The sequence below is a fragment of the Arachis hypogaea genome, chromosome 17 (assembly GCF_003086295.3).
Source record: "Arachis hypogaea cultivar Tifrunner chromosome 17, arahy.Tifrunner.gnm2.J5K5, whole genome shotgun sequence".
In the NCBI taxonomy this organism is placed as follows: Eukaryota; Viridiplantae; Streptophyta; class Magnoliopsida; order Fabales; family Fabaceae; genus Arachis; species Arachis hypogaea.
This window is the reverse complement of record NC_092052.1, coordinates 4,888,905-4,914,793: the sequence shown is the minus strand read 5'-3', so window position 1 is coordinate 4,914,793 and position 25,889 is coordinate 4,888,905. Positions and strand designations below refer to the sequence as shown.

General features: G+C 35.4%; 3 protein-coding genes across 6 annotated transcripts; all 3 read right to left on the bottom strand.

Moving 5' to 3' along the window:
* Nucleotides 1-192: 192 nt before the first annotated feature.
* On the bottom strand, nt 193-1,266 carry LOC112767305 (F-box protein At4g18380). The gene has a single exon (XM_025813178.2). It carries the CDS (start codon nt 1,264-1,266, stop codon nt 193-195), a length of 1,074 nt encoding a protein of 357 aa, XP_025668963.1.
* A 2,090-nt stretch (nt 1,267-3,356) lies between these two features.
* On the bottom strand, nt 3,357-8,260 carry LOC112765513 (serine--glyoxylate aminotransferase). Its single transcript, XM_025811408.2, has 7 exons — nt 7,490-8,260; nt 7,227-7,377; nt 6,318-6,579; nt 5,488-5,772; nt 4,664-5,030; nt 4,200-4,410; nt 3,357-3,689 (listed from the first exon to the last, which is right to left on the bottom strand). Exons 3-7 carry the CDS (start codon nt 6,520-6,522, stop codon nt 3,552-3,554), a joined length of 1,206 nt encoding a protein of 401 aa, XP_025667193.1. The 5' UTR covers nt 6,523-6,579; nt 7,227-7,377; nt 7,490-8,260; the 3' UTR covers nt 3,357-3,551.
* A 1,194-nt stretch (nt 8,261-9,454) lies between these two features.
* Nucleotides 9,455-25,677, bottom strand: LOC112764407 (protein CHROMATIN REMODELING 5). 4 transcript variants are annotated; one of them, XM_025809977.3, is made up of 31 exons: nt 25,203-25,677; nt 23,553-24,419; nt 23,353-23,411; nt 22,673-23,125; nt 21,144-21,380; nt 20,915-20,998; nt 20,134-20,193; nt 19,935-20,038; nt 19,652-19,703; nt 18,727-18,790; nt 17,993-18,086; nt 17,830-17,917; nt 17,621-17,755; nt 17,100-17,291; nt 16,934-17,001; nt 16,494-16,587; nt 16,265-16,389; nt 16,105-16,168; nt 15,330-15,542; nt 14,785-15,027; nt 14,600-14,710; nt 14,336-14,425; nt 13,966-14,148; nt 13,745-13,825; nt 13,357-13,593; nt 12,423-12,578; nt 12,154-12,343; nt 11,885-12,066; nt 10,844-11,197; nt 10,661-10,754; nt 9,455-10,486 (listed from the first exon to the last, which is right to left on the bottom strand). In XM_025809977.3, exons 2-31 carry the CDS (start codon nt 24,289-24,291, stop codon nt 10,005-10,007), a joined length of 5,328 nt encoding a protein of 1,775 aa, XP_025665762.1. In that variant the 5' UTR covers nt 24,292-24,419; nt 25,203-25,677; the 3' UTR covers nt 9,455-10,004. The 4 variants fall into 4 exon arrangements, with proteins under 4 accessions (XP_025665762.1, XP_025665764.1, XP_025665763.1 ...); XM_025809979.3 differs by having other exon boundaries at nt 12,154-12,331; XM_025809978.3 differs by having other exon boundaries at nt 21,144-21,368.
* Between the last annotated feature and the right edge of the window lie 212 nt (nt 25,678-25,889).

Sequence of the window (25,889 nt, the reverse complement as noted above, 5' to 3'; positions counted from 1 at the left end):
ATCTTATTGAAGAATGATGAATAATTTTTTCGCTGCTCTTGAAAAAAACACACACAAGTATCTACATGTACAATATATACAACATAATAACATATGAATGGCCATGAATAAGTAGTTTTGAGTGGCTAGTATATACATAAAGAAATAAGTATAAAGAGAGATTTGATAGCACTTAGATGTGTATGAGGTTGGTCATCGGAATTGAATTTTAGCGGATTGCAATCTCCAGCCACGGTGGTCAGCCTTGTTTGGCTTGAGCATCTCTCTTATGGCCTCCGAGAACATCATCTTCTCCTCCGCATTGCCGTCAAATATGCAATCAACCTCTCTACCCTTACTTTCCACAGGAAGAATCACAATCATCATTGCATCTTTCCACGTGCAATTCGCCATTGGTAGTTCCAACAATGGCACATACCACATCCCTAACAAAAGATTATTACTCTCTTCTTCTTCCTTCAACGATGAACAACCCCTCATATCACGCATCTCTTCCTCCGTCATCGCTAACATTCCTTCCTTATTCACATCACTCACTTTCATCGTCTTTAGCGTCGGAAATTGCGCCGCCATCTCTTTTACCAACTCATACCTCTCAAACGCTGATTTGAAGCACGAATTCATCCGATTCTCTCGGAATCGGAATCTGTTGTACGCCATCGCTCTTGGCCATTCCGGCAACCAATCACCGACCACGAATCGTTGAAGCACCATTGAGCAGCAAAGCAAGGACCAACTCTTCATCTTGCTGCCAAATCTAGCTTTCCATCGGAAGACATCGTCGGAACTTGTGATCAGATCTGAACATATCTCAACGTTGAGGTGCGAGATTTGGTGGAATGGTTGGAGGCGCAGGGAGGGAGAATCATCGTCGAACTCGTCGTCGCCGCCTCCGCTTTCGAGGAGGTTGGTGGCTAGGAAATTGATGACAGCAGAGTTGACCAAGTCTACGGAATCAGCACTGGTGAGTTTCCTATAATTATTATATCTTCTTTTTATGTTTCTAGCATTTCTTTTGTAGTAGGAAAGAGATGAAAGGTATGAGTAATGATGAGGGGCAAGGAATGAGAGTGATATGATATTGGTTTGGTAGACAATAGATGCAAGATGCTTGTTGAAAGAGAAACAGCTGATTAGGGTTTTGGCATCTTGAACTTTGTTGAATATTATGAGTATGACATCATCTGGGAGAAGCTCAAATGGACTACTACTACTACTACTGTTTAATTGATGGTTCTTTTGCGTCAAAATGGAAGGAAAATTCATGCTTGTAAATTGAGAGAGACCTTATGAAATTAAACAATCACAATGCAAAGATCGATGTCTGGGAAATATAGATTTAATAAAAATGAAAATGGTTTAGGCATAGCTGGGAAGTTTGATACCAGCAGAAATTGTTTTTTTCTTGTTGTAGGAGTGAAATCATTGGATAGCTTGGTTTGTGATTCTTTCAACAAATACACTATTTTTGCACAACAATTCTTGTATTAGCGAGTTTGTTATTTTGTACAGAATATCAAGTCGGTGTACATCTATTGCACCTGAATCTATTATTCTGTTATCAACAATAATGTTTAGTTTCTTCAGTTATTTTTATATTACACCTTTTCTATCTGTACAAAAACACTTACCTTAATTACTCAGATAAAATTACTAAAATTAGATAAAAATATCATTAGCTTTTTAGTGCATGCATTATGGACAATCAAATTTAAAGTTTGAACTACCAACAACCTCTCTTCCCTACACTTGAATTCTTATCATTACAACTAACTAGGGGAGCATAGCTTTTTGTGGTTTTTGGACATGAAGATCAACGGTTAGTTCATTCTAGTTTTTCTATCATAGATTGTTAGTTGGAAAAATTTAGCACAGTTACATCGTAGAAAATTAAAAGTTTTTCCTTTATCCTAAAAATAGAACATGAATAAATACGGTGCAACAGGTAGAAGTTAAAAAATATGCAATAATAAAGAACTAAGGAGGGAGCACAAGAAAATATTACAAACTAGTGTCTATACGTTGATTGATGAATAGCACTCAAGTGTCAACATGCAACTATGCAAGTATTTATTTCCTAAGTATAGTATTGAAGATATAAAATACTATTTGTGCTTTTTTTCCTGTTCCGTATTAAAATATCGATAAATGAAAGAGAAAGAGCAATATATATTTGTTAGTTGGTTAAAATAAGAGGAAGGGGTAAAACAAAAATCTTTAGAAAATTAAAAATTAAAATATACTGATTAAACATTTGAATTAAATATGGCGTAGGTTTTTTTTTTTTTTCCTTTTTAATAATAGTTAAACTAAATTCAACACTCTCAAATAGTGAAAAAAAGGTGAGTTTGCTTTTTTTTTTTTTTTCCATGTTTAGACACGAAAAAAATAGTGAAAGAAGGCATGAATCATGATAGCATTAAAGTGCAGCTTGTATGTATCATGGTTGCGCCAAAGCTACCACGAAAAAACTCGACGGCAGCAAAATAAAAATATTTGCAACTAATTTCCTTAAATTTAATGCTTTTTGTGTTATAGTCCCCTAAACAGCTAAACTGTTATGCTTCGCCAATCACTGCTCCTAGACAGTTCACACCACGAAGCGCGAAGCCGCGCCGACAGCAGCAAAATAGAAATAATTGCATTTAACACCCTGAAATTTGTGGTTTATACGTTTTAGACCCTAAACTGAGATGCTCTCACTCAAATGATGTTAATGGTTGAATTGAAGTGCTTATTTTTCAGAAATAAAAAAAAAAAAAAAGGTCTTGCCAACAAGTGTCTTTACTCTTTAGGACAATTGTAGAAAATATCAGGCATACTTTTAAATGTTTTTTTTTTTTTTATCAAAGATAGGAGACTCGAACCCGCAACCTTTTAATTGAATATGGGAAGACTATGTCATTTGAGTTATAACTCATTGGTATACTTTTAAATGTTTATTTTCTAAATTTTCTATGAATTGAATATATTGGAAAAAAAAAAATTATTCTTTTAAACAATATCGCACGTTTTATCAGAACCCATTAAAAAAAAAAGAATTAAAGATAGTTATCAGGGTTTATTTTCACAAATATAATGTAATTAATGCTTACTTTTGTTAGGTATAAGTATGAATCATTTTGGTTTCTCTAAGTATTAACGAATTAAAACAATTTTTGTAAGTCATATATTCTTTCATTATACGTATATTCAGAGCAAAAAGAGAAAATTAGCTAAGAAATTATTATACATATACTCTTTCATCCTCTAAGGTGACATTCTTTAACTCTTATACTAATGATATCTTTCTATATTTATGCAAAGGTGACATCATAGTAAATGATAATGAATTTAATGTACATAAAACAAGGTCATCATCATAAGATGAAGTAGTATTAGTAGTAGTTTCTGATATACAAGACAATGAAAGAAGCAATGCATTTTAAAGTAGCACAATATATGTTCAGCTTCTTCAGCCTCACAATAACATGTATATCTTACAGAAAGTACCTTGCATTAAAAGAACAGTAGTAGTAAAAGAAATTAAGGTAGCCTGGTTCTGTAATCAATCAAATCCTGGAAGGGATCAGAGGAATATTGTTCTGTAAGTAAGCACTGGCAGCACCAACACCACTTCCAAGCTTCACAGGATAACCAACATCTTTGAGTATCATCTCCACACCAGCAAGACAACCCAACAGTTGCAACTGCAACATATGATTCAAAAGAAATATGTAACATTTGAAAAGGTAGAAACAATGTAGTAATTAGCAATTTGACAATGTAAAATCTTTGTTGAATCTTTTATGGTATGGCATTTATTTGGAATTTATTATTTAGGTGCTAAATTTTTTGTTAAACATTTATCATAGTTTAGTACAGAGTAAAGAATAGATAGAGTGAGCAATAAACTGAAGTTTCTGAATTTCTGGAATCAAAGTTTCTCTTCCATGATAAAGAGTACATGATAAATAAAGGTCGGTTTGGTAAAACTTTTACTTTTCGAAATACAGCTTTCTAAAAGCCGTAGCACCTATGTTCAATAAATCAAACTTAAAAGCTACGAGCATAAGTAATGATATTTTTAAATATCAAACACAAAACGTGGTGCTTGCATGCAACTCTCCAAAAAGCTTTACCAAATGAAGCCTAGGTCTCTAAATTTCATGTACTAATGTCTTGCAATATGATGTTGGTTATAAGAAAATAAATGTTACCTCATTCAAGTTGCCAAGATGTCCTATTCTGAAAACCTTGCCAGCAACTTTGTTTAATCCCAATCCTAAATTCATGTTGTATCTCTTCCATGCAATTCTCACTATTTCAGCGCTATCAATGTCAGGTGGAACAACAACTGCAGTCACAGTGTCACTGACCCACTCTTCCTTTTGGGTGCAATTCTTCAAACCCCATGCCTCTACTGCAAGCCTGCATTTACCACATTGAGTCCTTATTACATACCTTTGATCAAAAGCAAAAACTCTACCAATATTTCTAATTTTCAAAGATATTTATGAGTAGGATACACTAATCTCGCTGGGATTTAAGCTATATAAACATTTGACACCTTTGTATGCAAAATGTGACAATAACTTCATCTATAAACATGACATGGAAAAATCCATGGATGCTGAGAAGTCAGTGTAATTTAGGCTCTGTCTTTTAATATATCTGATCTCACCTGGTTGCTTTGCCTAAACGTTTATGCCTTATGATAACATTTTCAAGTCCTTCCTCAAAGATGAGATCAAGAGCTGCTCTGAGGCCATACAACAATTGAATGGAAGGAGTGTATGGCCAATAAGTTCCCATCTGATAGAATTTCAAGTAGTCCTTCCAATCAAAGAAAACTCTCACTGATTTAGCAGTCTTTGAAGCCTCAAGTGCTTTGGGGCTTGCACACACAATACCCATCCCTGTGGGAAGCGAAAGAGCTTTCTGGGAGCCAGTCAAGGCCACATCAATTCCCCATTCGTCCATGCGGAAATCGAGTGCACAAATCGAAGAAACTCCATCCACAAGGAACAGAGCTGGATGCTGGTAGTCATCTGATTCTCACAATTATACATTGTCAGTGCCATCGAAGAACAAGTGTGTGAGCAAACCAAAATGAGTAAACTATCATTTCTGATTATGAAAGACTCAAACGCTGACAAATCTAATCATAAAAAGAATGTAAATTGATTATCCCTCAAAGATTAGATTACTTTGACAAATGGTAGGACTAAGACATTTTTTATAAGTATCACATCTTTCATGATTATAATTGTTGGCGTTCAAATCTCTCATATTCAGAAATGTAGTTTATACAAGACACAAAATCAAAACAAGATCACACAATTGCATAAAGGTGGAGACTCGCATGCAGTTGAGTTGATAGTTGAGAATCGCTATCTAATTGTTCTTAACTATCAGCTTCACGTAAAAATAACTGCACGCGAGTTTTTCACCTTGGATGAAACCCTAATACAAATTCAATTCAATTCGATTCGATTGAAGACTTACCAAGAAGTTGTCTAACTTTGGCCAAGTTATTGGTGACACCAGTTGCAGTTTCATTGTGGACAATGCAAATTGCCTTTATAGTGTGAGAAGTATCCGAAGCAAGCTTTGATTCCAGAACATCAAGATTTGCACCCTGGCCCCATTCGCTTTCGACAACATCAACATCGAAGTTGAGGCGTTGTTGCTGATCAATCCACAGCAAGCTGAATTGCCCGATCAAGAATGATACGATTCGATCCCCCGGAGACAATGTGTTTGTCAGTGCACTCTCCCATGCACCGGTACCTGAAACAAAGCTTCGCAACCGTTACTTCTTAAGAACCCTAATTATAATCCGTCTACTAGTTTTTCTACAATCTCATCCAATAACTTAGCAGTCAAGTTTCACTTGGTTCCAATTCACAAATCATGATTCCAAATGCATAAGTAATCTGAGCTTGAATTATTACAATTTTTGTTAGCATTTATTAATTATTTTATATACTTATTTTGTAGAAAAATGGTGGCTACTTCTGCGAAACGAGTTCATGTAAAGAATGGTATTGCGAATTGTTAGATAATTTAACTGAATATGTTTGATTGAACCATTTAACGATTCGCAATACCATTTTCAAATAAAGACGTTTTCGTAGAAGTAAAATCCTCTAAAAAAATATTCTGTGTACTTATTTTATCTTGTATACTAAGTCAACATACTGGTTTTTGTTTTCTTGTAATACAAGGCAGAACTGAGTACAAATAAGGTAACTATAAAAATCCTTTAGATGAAAAAATAGATAATATAGGTTATTATGAACAATTTGGGTAGTTCTAAATTTATTATACAATACCAGTTGTAGGGATGAGAAATGGGACTCCAGTAGTAGTCTTGAAAATCTTCTTGACATCCTCAAGCAGGGTTTTAGTCAATGCAGGAATCGCCGGAGAACGGTAATCCTCGTTGTTTCGGTTCATCGCCCGGATGACCGGCTCAGGGATGTTGACAGGCCCTGGAACAAAGAGATGGTTTCTTCCTGGCGCGTAAACGTAATCCATCTTTTCCTTCTTTAGAATTCAAGCCGTTCTTGGCTTCTTCCTTCAAAAAGATACCACCTATAAAAATTTTAATTGTAAGTATTGGCAACTTTTTGAATAGTTGGTCATAAGCTAATAGGATTAAGCTGCTTGAAATTAAAGCAAAATTACATAGACATAACACATATTCCTTGGACAAAATCCTATATAATAAAACCATTTATTGATAACTGAAACTGAAAATCTTAGTTGAAAAAACTCTTTGAATCCTCACCAAGTTTTACATTAAACAAAGCATAATATATATTCTGTGGAAAGAACATCACAAAATAGCTTCTTTTTCTCATTTTCTTTCATGCTGTAACTTTCATACCAATAACAAAGCTAACACATGACACAATCTTCTATTAATATGAACAAAACCAGAGACAGCAACTCATATTCAGAGACAGAGACAAGATATTTAACAAAATTCATAGAAAGAATCATATGTATAAACACATGGAACAGTTTTTAGAAGAAGGAAAAAAAATTACACTCACTTTTTCTAATCTTTAGTGAAGTTCAACAAAACTCTCTTCTATTTTTAGAATTTTGGTAACATAACACGAATAGAAAAGCGATTTCCAGTGAATTTCACCAAACTTCAACCATATTAATCAAAGTATGAACATGTATGAAGTATGAAAACAATAATTCAAGCATGTTAGAATTTAGAAGAGTACCTTGATAAGGAAGAATATTCAGTGATCTTCGTTGTGTGGAATTTGGTTAAGGGAAGATAATAAGACGTGCAATTCTTCTTCTTTTCTAATTCTTCTTCCCTTGTTAGTATGTAACATGTAACAAGCTTATGTTACATACCAAAAGTGCAAACTGCAATAACAATATATTTATGAAGTAAGAGAGCGGAAGAACCAATCAAATGCAAGGGTGGGACCCACTGAGTTGCACACGTGGCAGATAAGGGGGAACAAGATTTTGCTACCATGAGGCCAGGAATGTGAATACTCAGTTTCTGGCTTGGATTTACACTCGCATGAAAGACACATCATATATGTTTTCAGCCTCTCCCTCTTCCTATGCTTTATCTGTTCTCTTTTGTCCAAATTCACTGCTTCTTTCTTCATATATTTTTTCTTGTAACAACTATTTATGTTGCTTGATTTTCATCTTATCTTGTTTGGCACGTTATAATATATTATATATAGATATTTTTTTTATTTATTATACTTTTCCAACTATATAGTGCACCATGTTTATTAAATATTAATCACGTCCCATCATTTCGGGGAAGTGATAAACTCATTAAACCAAATCAATCATTTAAATCTTTGATATGATCATATGTTTGGCATATCGATTGAAGGCAAAGTACTTTTATATTGGAAAATTTATACCTACTTTATTGAACACATGATAAACTGGTCCAAACTATAAAGGCATGGCATCCAAGCTCATGTGCCTTGAGACATATACTTAGGTTCCTTGATTTATTGGATAAAGCACAGATTAAGAAATGAGAGAAAAAAGTTATTCAAACATTAGTTATCAAAATAACGTTGTAATGTTCTTAGTTTTTGGATTTTAAATCCCCACCAATATAACGTGTCAATATAAAATAGTTTTATATATAATATTACATTAGCAAAAAAATATATGTGATTGGATGACCATATAAAATATTTTATACTATTTAGTGCATCAAAATTAAACTCTTTTTATATCAGTTAAAAGTCTGATTATATATATAAACAACATTTCTCTGTTGTGAAATTTCTATACATATAAAGAGCTTGGAATTTTGGAACAATGAAGTGTGAGGCTGAGATAGCAAGATGAGAGATAAAGAGATAATAGCATGTCAACCACACTTGGGTGGTGCTGTGGAAGGAAATGAGGCCACACAGCAATGTGTCTTGTGATTTTATGGATTTCCTTTCAATGTTTGGCTTTATCTCCCAAGTTTGAGACTGCTTATGTAAGATCCACCTGTGACCACGGAACTGCCTCATAATCAATACTCACAATAGTGTCTCTATTTTCTTCCCTCATCTTAAACTTTGTCCTTTATGTTAATTGTTCAGTTCATTTTCTGCTCCCAGAAAGTGAAGTGGCTTCGATTTTCAGTATAGAATTTGCTTCGCTTCCTCCTGATATATCTTGAGATTTTTTTTAACCAACATATTGATTGTAATTGGATCAAACTCTTCTGAAATAAAAAAAATTGATAAAGTAAAAAAAATAAAAAATAAAAATCTAATCATCTTTAAATCAAGATAGTAAAATTCTTACATAGTAACAATTACAAATTTACTGATGGTGAACTTCTTATTTTATCACTTTACAATTTTTCTTACAACTTTAGAGGATTTTTTCCTTTGTACTTTATAGAAGTGATAATAATTTCTATGGAGTCTAAATTCTCATAAAGAAATATTTATACATATAAGAGATGCATCACATTCTACGTTGGATTAGTTATACAATGCAAAAAATATTTCCAGCAACTGAGGAAAAAGAGGGACGGGGATAAGTTTTGTCAAATACTTTATGGTAAAACTAGTTTTAATTTATCAAATCTAACAATGTTTAACAAGAAACCAATTCATTTTAACTTCAATACCTCCTGTCAAATTCTATTAACTTAAACATCAAACAACTACCTGTAGTCAATCAGTATGTGTATTCTAAATATATTACAACATAATATATTCCACAAGTCCACAACTCACAAGCTTGCAACTCAAATCAAGGTTCACAGTATCCTACGGCAAAACAACTACCTTGATGATAGCTTGTCAGACCAACAGGGGGAAAAAAATATCCAACAGAAAGTCAGAAACAGAAATTTGCTAGACATGAGGAACATGTATTACGAATCACCTAGGTACATGCGTTTTATGAATTACAGGAAAAGCACCAAAATCCCTCTGACTAAAAGCGAGAAAAGTAGCAACTAGGGAAGAAGCCTAGTTTAATTTTCATTCACTTGAAAGAGCTACAAAATCTTGAGATTTTAATAATTACCACAAAATCAAATACACTTCTGTCGGCATCAACTAAAATACTTTATGGAGTGAGCAGTTAAGTTCAATGAAATTGCAAAACTGACAATGTACACTTTCCTAAGTATGTCTATAGCAAGTGGGTAATATTCTTTGTTCTATTCAAGATTTTTGCTTTCTAAACACTTTGATTGGCTCATCTTCACAAGAGGGTAGTAACTGAAAGTAGAAAAACAAAGAAACTCTGCAAGACTCAATTTCATCTTGCGCCAGATCTTCATCGGCTTCAGCCACGTGTTTCAAGGATGGAAATCCCATATGCTGGGATATTTCTCAGACCCACCAAAGGACACCAAAAATGGATCTGCAAGCTCTTATTCCCATGGGTGGAAAAAAAATTCCAGAGAATATACAATAGCTGAAGCTGTGTGCATGTTGAGTGAAAGCTAGCTGCCTACACTCAAAGAACCAGCCACATTGAACCCAAAAAGCTAGCTACTTTATACCTGAAGAGAAGCCTTGCCTTGAAGGAAAGCCCCCACCAGGTTGTGCCCTAAACGGTTTCTCACCGGCAAAACGTTTGTCAGATGGTCCAGCACCAAGGATACCAAGTGCACTAGGATCAGTGACACGAATACCGTTGCTCATGGTTCTTTGAGGTGGTGGCTGACCCTGGAAATGGTCCTCACTTTCAGCTCTTCTTCTTCGTTTCCATGCCTCAGATTTCCCTGTACTATTAACTGGTTCTGGCATTTGGTAGGTTGTAACATTTTTGAATCTTCTTGGCCTCTCCAGTTGGTGAGCAAATGGGTTTCCATTTCTGCCAAATGAAAGAGATGCTGAACCATTGGCATTTGAGGGGCCAACCCCTGCCTCATCTTGTTGCTCCTGTTTAAGTTTGGAATATATTTGATGAAGCCTCTCCCCTGAAAGATGGGAAAAGGTGGAGACATATTTCCACAGCCGAACAGTCATTCCTGTAAATCGGCAAGAAAGTATAAATTTTAATAGGGATCTAGACAGGCCAATACTTGTCCTTAAGAGGGAAATACGAGACCAGGCGCAAAAAAAAAGGATCCAGAGACATACAAAGAACAGTATCTTCTCATTGAAATGAATAAACTCAATTTCAACAGGGAAAAAGAACTTACTATCTTGCTTATATGGCTCTTCTTCATGATCAATGACAATTTCATCTATCCTTCGCCCAAGTTGTTGTAAATAGTTACGTATTTTTGAAAGCACCTAAAAGTTGATGGGCGAAAAGTAAATAGAGACAACATATTTGAAATGTACATAACAAGAGGAAAGACGTAATCCTGCTAAAGATATACCTTTTCCTTTGGAAGATTTGCACTGGTTGTCTGCAACCTGTGAAGCCGTTTCAAAGTTTTCATTTCTTCAACCATCACATCTTGACACCATTCCATCCACTTTACTTCCTTGAACTGCTCATATACTTCCTCGTCATCTGACATTTCGCCCTCCTCTTTTACTATAGGTTCAACCTTCTGCGGTCTCTGAGGTCTATCCTTTCTCATTGGGACATTGACTTTAGCAGAACCCATTTTCTTCTTCTCCTGCCCACGCAACAGTGGCGTGTTGTTCATCATATGTTCTCTTTCTTTCTTGGAAGGTTTCCGTCCAGCCCTGGTATTAGCATTTTTCACACCAAGAACAGCAAGTTCCTAGACAGAAAGAAGAATGAAAACATCACAGCAGGTCACAAGCAATAAAATTGATTACAGAATAAGTTGAAGCATCAATCAACAATGAAGAACCAAACTACCAAAGAAACAACTGAAAAGCACTGCACATTCAACGTCATAAATATTGAAAAGGGAGAGGATTCAAGAGATCTTATAAAGACACAAACAAGAAAAGACTATCAACTTGATTATATACATAGAAAGTACATTTGATGAATAGAAAGAAAGTCAATTCACACTTTAAAGAAGTTTTTCCTCCCTTCCAAGTCAACACTCAAACCGTGCCAGTCCCATGCTTTCACTCCTTCCCCCCATCTCCATCCCCACATGCCTCCTTTTATACTCATTCCCTAATCCCCTAAACCAAATTCCATTCTCGTGCCACTACTTTCCAGCCCTCCAATCCCATTAAGACCTCCTTGCTCTAAGTGTTGCTTCTATGCCTCCTATTTATTTGTTTCGAGTATAAACCTATATTATTGGGCATGCAAGCATCAAGTATTTACTGAAATTGAGAGAAAGAATGATAGTGGAAAAGAGCATACTGCATATAGAGATGAAAGGAACAAGTTTAAGATCCCTTAAAAGATTTTCCAGCTATACATACTGCATATAGAGAAAGCAAAAGAACATAATGCTGAGATTATAATTGAAGAAATAGCAGACCTGCTCCAAAAGGGCATTTGCGCGATCTCTCAAATTTGGAGCTCGTGGCAAGAAAGTTTCATGGTGTTGGAGTTCTGCTGGTGCAATTTTTTTGTTAAGACCAAGCCGTTCATCTAATCTAATCTTTTCCCAATTACCAAATCCATGAAAATGTATTCCAAGAAGCAATCTTGCATCATCAACTGTCCATGAACAAGATAGAGTCAACAAAAGCAACAAACAAGTAACCCATTGGAATGCACAATACAAACTACAGAGGATAGACATACTTTGGTTCCATCCACAACCTTTCGACCAGTTTGAAGGCTTGAGATATGATAAAATACGGAACTGTTGAATGGGATCTTCATACCGACTAATGCGCTTTGCTAGGAGTTGAAGTTGCTGGACACGGGCAAGTAGATCATTCGCCTTCACTGGGACACCGAAAAAATCCAGCAAAGGCCCCTGGTTGCAATACTAGACGGTATAAGTATCAAAGGAAATTAGGTAAATAAATAAATAAAATAAATTTGTATAGAAAATATATATAAACAACCTTTGGATCCAGACTGCCAAGTTCTGCTGCCTCTGTACAACCCTCAATTAGAGCATTGAAGAGTTCACACTGTGCTTCAAGTGAAGCAGCTCCAAGTGCACCACCAACCTCAGCAACAATCAAGTCAATTTGGCTCTCATTCCCATATTTCATAACCTGGTCATTTTATTGGGTAGAACATACAAAATATTAAGCGCAAAGAAACTAACACGGAGCACATACATTACACATGTACAAAAACAGCAAGGACGGACAGATACATAGCCAAGCACTTACAAGCATACAAGACATACAACCCATCCCTACCCCAACTTCAAAATGCCAACAAAATACTCCGCTACAATAGATGTCAAGAAACAAATACAGGTGATCATATAAAATACCATCAATGAAACAAGTGTAGCAAACTACACAAACAAGGCAGATACTTTCCAGATGCATTTTAATGACTTCCTTATACAATTCATGGAAGGAAATGAAAACCAAACATCAATTGTTTCAGATTCACACACAGGAAATAGAATGTGCTTTATCTCTGCTAAATTGCATGCAAATAACTACCCATTACCCAAACTCCGACCAAAGTTTAGTTTGGCGCCAGCAGCCACAACAAGCTACTAAGTAAAAAATTCGAGCCTCACATCATCATATCCTCAGGACAAGTAAAGGCTCCAGCAATCTAGTTTCCTTCTGAGCATCTACACCCCTACAGCCCTACCTCCACTCATTTTACAGTGGAAATGCATAAAGTTTAACTGATGATCCTACAGTGTATAACTAGCCATTTCTTTAGCATGAGACTGATTTGCCTTAACTGCTTAAAATTATCAACATACTTATCATGTAAATACAAGAGGGTCCTCAACCATTGGGGCACACCAAATGCAACAGACTTTGCTTAGAAATTATTGAAAACTGAGTCATTGAATCTTACTGAACGAGAAAAACGGAGTGCATCTCTTTTAGATAAATTCCCATATGACCAATTTCTCACTTGGGCAGATGCTCCATCAATCATTGGTACTGCAGGAGCTGAGTACTCTGCTTTCCGGCGTTTCTGAGCTCGTTCAGGTGGTTCAGGATCCTTCTTTTTTCTTTTATTACTTCTTTCAGATTGATTATCCTCTGCATAGCTTTTAATATTCCTTGCAGAACGCGGAGCAAGAGCATCCTAAAAAAGGAAATAGAAAAATATAACCATGGAGGTATATATAATCCTCAAAACTCAACAAGAAACATCTAAAGAATAAATAAACCCATTTTTAAAGGAAGCATATTTCTTTTGAAGAAAAATATATCCATGGAGAAGAACAGGATCAAACCTCTGCTTGGACTATAGCATCGGGCTTAATCCAACGACTCCAAAAGCTTTCATCATCTTCATCGTTACAAAAATTGGCCACCTGGAAACAAGAAAATTAAACAGTTGAAATACCTAAGCAATTTACCAACCTGTAGAATGATTTTAACCCTTTATGAAATCAAAAAGAATTATATGAAAGTTGAGCAAAAAAATATCCAGAGTCCCATCCAAATATCTTGCCTTAAATGCACTTAATAATTCATTTCCTTGTTCTCCCTCAGCTTCCTTCTCTTCAACCTTCTCTGCTCTTTCAAGAATCTCATCTATATCCAAACTTAAGAGTCGTTTCTTGCTTTCTTCGTCATTTCTTTCTTCCTTAAAAAGCTCCTCTGCTCCAAATCGTAATATTTTGGATAGCTCATTCTGTCATGTAAAAAACAAAACAATTGATATTGTAATTAAATACAAACTAAAACGAAAATTGAATTGAATCCACAATTTATACAAATATGGTATCAACCAGTAGTTTCATTTTTTAAAATTATGTACTAAGACTTGATAGAGGGTGACAAAAATAGGTAGAAGTAGAAAGATTTCACAATGCCCTTACTTTGTCAAAAAAGCATCCTCCTTTTTTTGCTTCTTTCTTCTCCAGTCTACCCTCTGCATTTAATTTTTGTATGACCAAGTGGTCAAGAACCTATAGAACACATTCACATGAAAAAGAAAATGTAAAATGTTACCCATATGGCATTGTCAATAACCAGGCAGATATATGATATTCACGTAAAAGCAAATATAATTGAAAGGTCAGGGAGCAAAGATATTTTAGAAGACGAGATAAAAGTTGGATATCCAATAGCTCTGAATATACCATCTTCTTTTTGGCACGTTCCAAAATATCCTCCTCAACACTTTTGCTTGTCACAAATCTATATATGTTCACAACTTCTTGTTGGCCAATTCTATGAGCTCTACTCATTGCCTGTAAGACACGCAGCAATCTGTAAGTACCCATTATTCTTTGTTGATTAATAATGAACCAGATGAGTTATCTACCTGCAGATCATTTTGAGGGTTCCAATCTGAATCAAATATAATGACAGTATCTGCAGTTGCAAGGTTGATACCCAGACCTCCTGCACGTGTTGAAAGGAGGAAACAAAAATCCTCACTTCCAGGTGCATTAAAGTGATCCATTGCCTGCTGACGAAGCTCAGCTTTTGTACTGCCATCAAGTCTCTGAAATTGAAACCCGCGTAACGACATATACTCTGCGAGTATATCCAACATCCTGACCATCTGCATTACACCTATGATAACTCAGTAATTGATGAACCAATTCTTAAAGCATTTTATATATGTTTGCAAATTAAAGCAAAAAAGGATAGTTACAGTCTTACAAATTGCATGTGTAAACAACAATAGACAATCTCCAAAACACCTAAAACTAGATTCACCCTTTACGATTATTTCAACCGAACTTAAAAGAGTGTGTGCAACCTCAGTAATAAACGACAGTAGTAGTACAATGTAAAATTGTGAGCTAGAAGCTTCCGAAAGCCATCTAACAAGCAAGTCCACATCAATTTCAACAAACAAACCTGAGAGAAAATCAGAACACGATGCTTGGTTTCATGCAATCTGACAAGTAGCTTGTCAAGTATGACAAGCTTGCCACTGCTAAAGACAATTCTCTCTCGCTTACTGTTGTCACTACTTCCAGAGTCCCCACCATAGCCATGGTCAGCACTTTCAAACAGGAAGGGATGGTTACAGCATTTCTTTAATTCCACTACAATATTTAGAAGGGAAACCTGAAACATAGAAGAAACAGAATACAACTGAATTTAGTAATGAAGATAAGGAGAAAAATATTCAGACGTATATATATGCAATATAAAATCAATCCTCTCAATTCAACAGTGGACACAAACAAGAAAATTTTTCAGTTCAACTGGCAATATAGAGATCAACATTTTCTAGATTCTTCCACTCCAATAGCATTGTATTACAGTTTAAAAAGAAAGATATTTTATCTTATTGACACACTGTAAATGTTAATGCATGTCCATCCACCACCTATTTTTCATTAAATGAAAGAAATATAACTTCTAAATAATAAAAGAAACCCCAACAGCTCAGCTTATTACCTATAAGAATGAATGGTGAATGGAATCAAGAAACCACACATGAAATCCAAGTAAAAGCATTATATTAAAAAAAATGAAAATGAATATAGACAATATTTATAACAAGGACAGTACTGACATTTTACAGCCCAGTCTATCTAAAACATCAATGCTAAGAATGGATTTAGGATAAATGTAGGTTTATTTACAAATTTTGCTGTGATAGAATCAGTAGAAGAATTACAACCTGATTCCCGCGAACTCCTTTGTTCAAATCATGAAAATTGCGCTCCAAAATCCACTTATAATACCTACAAGAATGGAAACACCAGCAGAAACTTAGAAGGTAACTTACAGGAATAACTTTCAAACACAAAAATCTTCCCCAAACTAAAATTTCCACTTACTGTTTCTGAAGAGGAGACATTTCAACCCTAAGGATACGTTCAATTTTAGGGGGTAACGATTTCTCGACATCTTTGATAACTCTTCGCAGTATGTGAGGCCTCAATTCCATATGAAGATTTGCAAGCTAATGATAAAGTAATATATCAACAGTGAATTACACTAAGCGTAATATCAAAACCAGAAAAAATAATTAATATGAAAGATCAGGGTATTGGTGACAACTTATACCTCATTCTCATTGAAAGAACTCAGATTCTTATAGTTCTGTACGAAATCATCCTTGCTACTGAACTTGTCAGGATCAAGGAAGTGCAGCAAAGCCCTATAAACAAGGAATAAGGGGAAGGGTATTAGTACCCAGACAAGAAGGAAAAAAAGAAATTACAAACAAAATAACAGAACCTACTTAGGAAAAAAAAAAGGGAAAAAGAAAAGGCAAAAAACAACCCAGACAAGTGGACGTGATATGACAATAAACCAACAATCATGGACGACTCAGCTAATCAGGCATCAAGCATCTGACTGGCTGAAGGATAATCTAAATATAATGTGCAATCAACATTTTTCTGACAATTATCTGAACATGAACATCAATAAATCATACAAATCCAGGAAAACGAAAATTCCATTTCGACAAGCATAACATAAAAGGAAACTGTTATTAATACCATAGTTCTTCAACACTGTTCTGTAGAGGAGTTCCAGTGATAAGTAACTTGTTCTTGGTGCTAAATTCCTAAAACATAATAGAAAACACAAACCATCATAAGAAGGAGATGGACCTCAGTATCATAAGAACTACTTAACAATAACATTAAGTGAGAAGTTACATACTGAAAGTGTTGTATATAGCTGCGCCTCACTATTTTTTAGTCTATGAGCCTCATCTACCATCAGATAACTCCATCTGATCTTGGAGAGAACAACCTTGTCTTTCAAAACTACTTCATATGTAGTCAACAGCGCATTGAACTTAATAGGTTTTCCAGGCTTTTTATCATTGTAAAATTCATATTGTTGACAAACCTATCACAACACAGAAAAAATCAAGATTGATTACAATAACACCGTAATACAACATAAAAGATAGCTTACTTATCTTCTCTAACATCAAGCAAGATAATAAAAAATACTAGGACGAAAACACAGAAGCATGCAGATTCAAGAAAATTCACAATATAAGCTACATAAAAATGTTCATAACTAAGTCAGTGCAAGATTCCTTTTGATGTTACTCACTTGGCAGTTAGCATACTTAGCCAGGCTGATAAATCTACTTATAATATACTAACATATATGACAGAACATAATACTTCATTCCCATATAAACCAAAATTCACACATATATGCCTCACCTCTCGACTTGCACGAGTTCCAACATATATAATGATATTCATATCAGGAAGCCACTTCCTGAATTCTTTGGCCCAGTTTGATAAAGTAGACAGTGGTACAACTACAAGAAAAGGGCCATGGATTTGCTGGGCATTCTGTATAAAGAAACAAGTGGATTAATTTAACATTCTGCAAGTGTATTTGTAACCTAACAGAGAAGATACGGTACCTGTAGAAAACCAAGCATTGAAACTGACTGAACAGTTTTACCAAGACCCATTTCATCAGCTAAAATGACATTCGTATCATTTCTCCAGCTGCAAAATAGAATAGATAGATTCAGAACGCAAAAAGGACAAGCATATCCTATGTAAACCTACAAACATGCAAACCTGTTAACAAGAAAATTCAGACCCTCAAGCTGATAATCACGGAGCTTTCCACCCCTCAACCATTCGGGTTGTTCCTCAAGCTTCCGCAGACTTACTACACAATTCATCCATAAAGTAGAAGTTCGAAAATCAGAATTTAGAGAGGTAATATTACATGATATAATTGTACTGTTATTAATAATGATAATAAATAACAACACTCCATCAGGAAAACAAAGGAATACATAACACCTAAAAGAAACAAAAAGTGACCAAATATAGGAAAATCAAACACTCAACCTCATGCCTTAATAAAAGAATACAGAAAATATTATCCTTGAAAATTACATATGCAAACTAAAAAACAGAGACTAATCATGTCTGATACTGCTCCTGTGATATGTGATTTTTTTTTTTGAGGAGGGGGTGGGGCCGTGGGGGGAATTATAGCAGCTTTGTGCTATATTATGCTAATGATTTTCAGCTATAGTAGTCTTCAGAACTACAAAGAGAAGCTATGCAATAACATAGAAAAATTAGCAAAATTTTACCAGACTACTGATGCTTTTTTTCCAACAAATCAAGGAGGATAAAAGATATGTACTAGCTGAATGATAAGAAAATAAACAGCACTGTGCAAACAACCATGCCAACTGTAAAGCAAGGATCAATTGAAATGCCAAGGGTTCCATTGGAAAAAAATGGAAGAGTAGGGCAGAAAATACTGAAACATGCAAACAGCAATTGATACTAACATTTGCTCTTCTTGCGCTGGGAATCTACCGTCTTTCCTTGAACAGACATTGCAGCTTCACGAGCCTGTTCAAATATGATAGAACAAAAAATTTAGTACACAGTAAAGTATACAAGCAGACAACTGATAAGACATCCAAGCAACACAATAAAACCAACCACCGTCCAGCCTTACACCAGTGGGTGGTTTTATATTAGAAGATACACCAAGAATACTCTACCCGGGACATATCATCCACTAATGTAGTCACCAAGCATTATTAACAGCCTAGTTTAGTAGTTTTAAGGGGATTGGTGGCAGAAATACACAATACAACTTAACATCAGATGTAAGCATTTAGATTTTGGTGATATGTCCAACATTAGAGTCACAAGGATACCCTAACGAGAAGTTAAAGGGAACACACACACTGATTCCAATGTCAATGTTTCACTACCAATTGCTATGTATCAGCAAAGTATCTACCGGCTCAAAAAATGTGCTACTAAGTATTGATACCATGACGAATGGAATCTTTTCAATAATAGTCACCACTTTGACTTTCTCTCTTATGTCCTCCTTCCTTATTCTATCCATTCGAGTATAGTAACTCGTCTCCTAAAGCATCCTCATCTCAGCCACACTAAGTTTATGCTTATGTCCACCTTTTACTGCCCAACACGCCATTCCATTTCCATATAGCATACCACATAATTGTTTGAATTAATCAAAATCATAACTTGCGCAATATCCATGCTATATCATACCCATCCAAAGTCATGTTTAGTTTTTACCGTTCCAACATTCAACATGTGTGTCACACTCCTTATACACATGCCACACTAATTTCTGTATAGTTGCATACCCAGCCCTAGAGAGAGAGAGAGAGAGAGAGAGAGAGAGAGAGAGAGAGAGAGAGAGAGAGAGAGAGAGAGAGAGAGAAATACCTTATATTCATCAATAGCATGTTGAGCAAAAGCAATATCAGTGTCCTTTTCCCTAATATCAGTTGAGCAAAACCAAATTAAGTGTGAAAATATACCTAATAACAGTTAAACCACATTCAACTGTAAAAAGCAACTCCATATGCAATAGGGGTATGAAGTTGTAAAAAGAAATGCACCAATGATGCATAGATTTTAATCCTTCCTCCTTTCTATTATGAAGAAACTGGATGCAGATAAAACTAACTGGGAAAAAAAGCATTACAAAATCAGTAGTATAATGTACCAGGTCGCTTCAGCATAGGATAATCCTTGCCACTTGACCAAGTATTCAGGAATAACATTGCCACCATTATCTTTAATGATCCTATCTGAAATTATTCTTTCCACCTGAAATTCCAAAGCTCAAAGTAAGAATATTTCAAACATAACAAGTAAAAGGGATTACAAAAGCAATAACAATCATGAACTGCAGGAAAGCAAACCTGACTGTTTTGTTTAATAATATCTAAATCCATCTCCTTACTCACGTCATTGACCTCAATCTGCATTTGGAGCCAAGAAGCCATTAAAAAGTAAACACTGACCCAAAATACCGAATTAACTGTTTTTGTATTTGCGGAAATGTTAAGAGAAAATCCTGGATAAAAGCACATGCACAAAGACATCTTAGAAGATAAGTTAAAATATAAGTTCCTAGTTGCTATCTAAAATTTCATCAAAACTATATGGAGCTAGAACACAGATTAACATACAATGTCAACACTTTTAAAAATAAATATAATTAAATAAAAACTCATTCATAAGTTAACCCCCCAACCCAACAGCTTAAAAGATAAAAAAGATTGTCTACATGCTTCAACGAATTATTGATGAGGCCAGATGCAAGACGCCTCTCTCATGTTGCAGATACAAAAAAGAAATAAATTGAAGAAATTAAGGTGAAAAAAATAAAAGTAAAAATGAAAACAACATTAAAGGGCAAGAATAATTTATAATGGATGATCGGCCACTTCGCACAATCCAGTGAATAGACCCTTCCACAAAGAAGATTTCACTACAACGTGCTAATAATGGTATTATAAGAATAACCCGTAAGGCAACTGTACCAGAAGCAACCTTCCAACAACAACATGGAGTTATAAAATAAACTACTTCCCTAAATAAATTTCCGCAAAAGATTTTGTAGTATTGCAGTATCTGACTATCTATAGTGCCCTAACAATAATTGAATAGTATCTTAAAATATCCTCCTGCAAATATTACCTCCTCTCTTGAGATTGTCTTCCTGTATCTAATGTCCTCCATTATCTTCTTAGTATAATTCAAAACCTTCTTGAAACCACTAAGCTGTAATATCACACAAATAGAATGCATTACATTTCAACCGGAAAAGAAAAAAGGTAGTAATAGAAGAAGAATGCTGAAAGATGAAGGATTAATAGAACCAAAACTATAGAGAATACAAAATAAACTATAGGAAAAAATTTCATACATTTTGCAGCTCAGCAAAAGACTTCCACTGACAGTGCAAATGCGACTGGCCCTTCCATTTTATCAAGAATTCCATCTCGCTCCAATCAATTTCAGACTCAAACAAGTGATTCATCAAAACAGGCTCTGTTGATCTATTATTCCTTTGAGCATCTTCAGCCATGCCCTTCGGCTGATGCCAAAGCACTTTTTCAATAGAGTCACCATCATCCTCTTCAATCTCTTCCTGAAAAATATTCTAAAAGATCATGCCAATTTTGTGTATATATAAAAGAAGAATTTCATTAAATAGAGTAGGAAATTACAAGATAGAGGATAAGCGTTCCTCTATACAAGAGCAAAAGCCAATCAAAGGAATTATCTATAAAGCATAACTTTCCAAACTCTCAGCATGTCTGAGAGGGAATCTTATATAAAGATTGGGAACTTTTACACCATATAGATTCCAGATATCTAGTCATATCCCATTAAAATAGCTTGTCATAAAAAATTTCATCGAAGGTGCATGCTATAAAAAAGATCACACCAATATAGATAATTCAGGAGTGTAAAGTAAGTAGGGTGAAATCATAGTAATGTAAAAGAGATAATAAGTTTGCTCAAGAACCAAAAACTCTTTTCATCCAGCAATCATCATGGGTAGATCAGAGTATGTCGAACCTTTGATAGATACAATTAACTAGATTTTTTACAAGGGCCGGTGAAGCACACAACAAAGATATATACCCACTTGACATACAATTTATCAATTCTTCTGGAAAAGTGGTATAGTGCGTAAATGACAAATCTCCATCATGAAAGCCACAACAAATGAAATTGGCCACTTTACACTAAGCTCCATAATATGCCAACAAAACCTAACAATTGAGATCTCTCCACCACCACGCCTCAAATAAAAAAATTTTAAAAATGTAATAAAATAAAAATACTTTTCCCCAATTGAATTTTTACTAATGTGGATAGTTATCAAAGTGGCCAAAAACCATTCTCTATAGACAAAACATTCAAATTCATAAGCCAACAAAAGTAACCCTCTTCAAACCACAATAAGGATTCATTCTTTTTCACTTAAAAAGCAATATGAATGGGATAAAAGCATCAATTTCTAAACTGCACCCCTTAAAATACTCAATCTTCCATAAATAAATTTTAAACAAGCAAATTGTAGATTTGTCGCAACACTGTAAGCTCTAAGTAAATAAGGCAAATTTTATCATCGTTTTTAATTTGTTGCACAATATTCTTATGCAAAATACACCTATTCATGAAGGCTTGTGTTTCTGTATTTTCTATCTAATAAAACCTTTTTCTATTTATATTAAAAAAACAAATTCTGCAAAAAATTCCTTTCCAAAGAAGCATATAACTTCCTCACAATATTCTACTAAATGTTTAAAGTAACCTCTAGGATATCACATTGACAGTGCAATGCTGATTTTAGTACATTAATAACACCTAAAGATTTAACAGTACAATACAGACATCAGATAGACAAAAACCATGTTCAAATATGTCAAATGTAGGCTGTACCTTCTGTGACTTTTTCTTCTTCCCTTCATCAGCTTCTTCACTTTCTTCGCTTTCAACATATGATACCTTCCTAACTGATCTACTAGACGTGCGAACCTCACTGTTGCGCAAAGATAAACTACTGGCTGCAGAAGAGCGACCATTATTCTTGCGGACATGAGCTCCTCTCTTCTTTACGCTCTTGAAATCCTCATCACTATCACTGTCAGAATCATCTGCTGTTGATTCCTCATCTTCAAAAGATTTAACTCTTCTCTGTCGACCAGACGAAGCATATGTTTTGCGATCTCTACTAGACTTTATGCTTCGTCCAACTTTACCTCTTTGCCTTGCCTTAGGTTTTTTGGCATAGTAAGAATCGTCATCGTCGTCATCATCATCATCGTCTGAAACATCTAGATTTACATCACTGTCATCATCTTCATCAGAGCCTTCACCTTCCCAATCTTTATCCTGGAATAGCAGTTCAGCATAATAAGTTAGAAATTCACCAGAACAAAAACATATGTTAACTTCAAAGCTAATAGTACAGCAATTTTTTACCTCAAAATAACATATATAAACCCTTTGTCCCCCAAAAGGAACAAGATATATGAAAATTTAATTAATTAAAAAAAATGTTAGAACTGGGTAGCAAGAATGACCGCACACACAAAAAGGAAAAAAGAAAAACAAAGCACCTTGTTTGCAGCACGACCACCTGCTGCAGGCTCAAAGTCTGCATCATCTGGGTCATCTTCTGCAATAAGTGACAAAAAGATATTAAAAATGCATCATGGGTATATAACAAACCATAATAAGTAACAACGACAAGAAATTATTTTAAGTGCAGCATTTCCTTCTAAGAAAAAATTGTTATACAAATGCAGTGCTAACATACCATCTCCTTCATCCTCCTCCTCATAATCAGCATCACCGTCATCATCATCATTATCACCGTCATCATCTTCGCCATCATCTACAATTCTAGACCTCCTACGCCCAGTGCTGTTGGCATTGTTGGACATCCGTTGAGGCCATGAATTCAACCCGCTTGCTTTATGTGCCCCCTTGTAATGCAGCGAATCACTCTGCTCCTCCCCATCCTGCTCATAGTATTCATCAGACAACATCTCCTCAGCAGGAACATCAGACTGGCCTCTTGGAGCTTTTCCTGCTTCATTTTGTCCTTCATCATCCTCTGAGTCTAATCTGTCCCCTCTTCCATCAAACGAATTTTCTTCAGAGCCATCTTCATTTCTATATTCTGATCCACTTTTCGATTCCTGCCCAGAGTCAGAACCATCCTGAGGGCACATAGGCCGGCAGTCCTGAAAAAATGTTGAACCCCACTCTCCAACCATAGCTGTTTTACTACCAGTAGTCTCTAAGTTTGATTCTCTCTCACCAACTCCATCATCAGTTGTTGCTTCATTTTGCATTCCATTAACCCCATCTGGCTCACCATCACTCTGGTATTGTGCCTCCATGTTCATATCAAATTCCTTCTCACCAGACGTTGCATCCACACACTCATTACCTACTGATCTATGTACTCTATCAGCATTCTGTTCTTGGTCTTTATCTTCAATGACGCTATGGGAGACATTATCATTTAGAAAATTCCTAAAGAAAGCCATCCTGTGATGTATAACTAACTTAAATTTTCTTAACTTCAATCTCCGTCGCAGTGAAAGTGATTAATCATAGTAAACAAATTAGTCCTATATATTGCTTGATGCTTTTGTTTATGATGTCTCCCAAAAACCTGGAGAATAGTGATAAATGTTTAGTAGGGTCTTGAATTATGCTCAGCTGGAGCAGATACACGCAGTCATAACATAGGTATACTACAGAAATAATGCAAGTTAATTTCAATACACAAAAGAGAAAACACGAGGTAATAAGGACAAAGAGAAAATGCATTACAACAATTTTTAAGAACATTTCTTCTTTTCACAGAACTAATAAGGTGCACAGTTTTTAAAAACAAATTACAGTTTAGCTGAAAATCATTGCAAGCAAATGGTTTATGAGTGAGTTAAACTCTCTGTGCTATTAGTTTTCCACACACCTCCTGCCACCAAGCAACTGGCAAGAGGGAAGGCAAGTTCAAATTCAATTTTGAAGCTGGCAAAGCAAACTCAATTGAACTTATTATAGGCAGAAATCAATCCTGTCAACATCAAAGAAAGTTCACAAATTCTCCCATTCAGCAACGAGTGTAAGCACAGCTTCAAACCAGTGTCTAACGGTCAAAACTGAATTCAGCTAAAACCCACACCCTTGCAATGCACAAAACCATCAACACCAAATCAAAAACAAGTTAATCTCCCAAAATCAACGGAAAAAAGAATCAAGGCAGGGAAACCAACGGATCAACAAGCAAATTCAACGAAGCATATCGCTAAAACCCCTAACCAGAGGGAAAAAAAACAAACCTAAATCGACAATCGGAAAACCTAATTTCCGAAAGCGAATCACTACGCAATGAACGAATCGAAAGCGAGCACAGAGCGATTAAAGGAAAGAGAATAAGCGCAGCTCTAACCTTTCACCAAACAGAGAGCGAAACAGAGTTCTATGGAATTCGGCTCCGAAAGGAAAGGAACCGCGATGAACCGACGGTGCGCAGGTTAATAATCGTGCGCACCTCTTCCTCCGAACAATAGACTCACCGGAAACGAAATCGCCGGTGGCGGAAATCGAAATAAGGGAAAACGGAGGAACAGAGCAAAAAAATCAGTTTACGGTTTATAGGTAAACGCTAAAAAGTGAGATTTAGAATGAGGCAGGTGAGGCGGAGGTAGTGGCTGAGAATCGCCGGTTGCGACGGCGGCGGCGGTAACTTCCGATTTTGAGTGAAACGACGAGGGATTTGGATTAATCGACGACGATGTGAAGATGAAAGAAAGAACGAAAGAATGGAAAGGCGAATGAGAGAGAAAACAAAAACCAAAGTCCTTTTTTTCCCCTTTTCCCTAATTTATTTTTATTCATTTATATTTTTTTATTTTTTCTACAGAGACACGCAAAAAAGGGCACATTAATAATAATGACGTGAAAAAAATAAATAAAATTAGGCATTTCGTTTTTATTTTTTTAACTCTTTAACCAACGAGATAGGTCCACGTGACAATCAAACGGTGTTGGTAAATTAGCACCTTCTTATTTTAGTTTTAATTATCTATTTATTATTTAAGTAAAACGATATCATCATCATAAAATTGTAGATGTG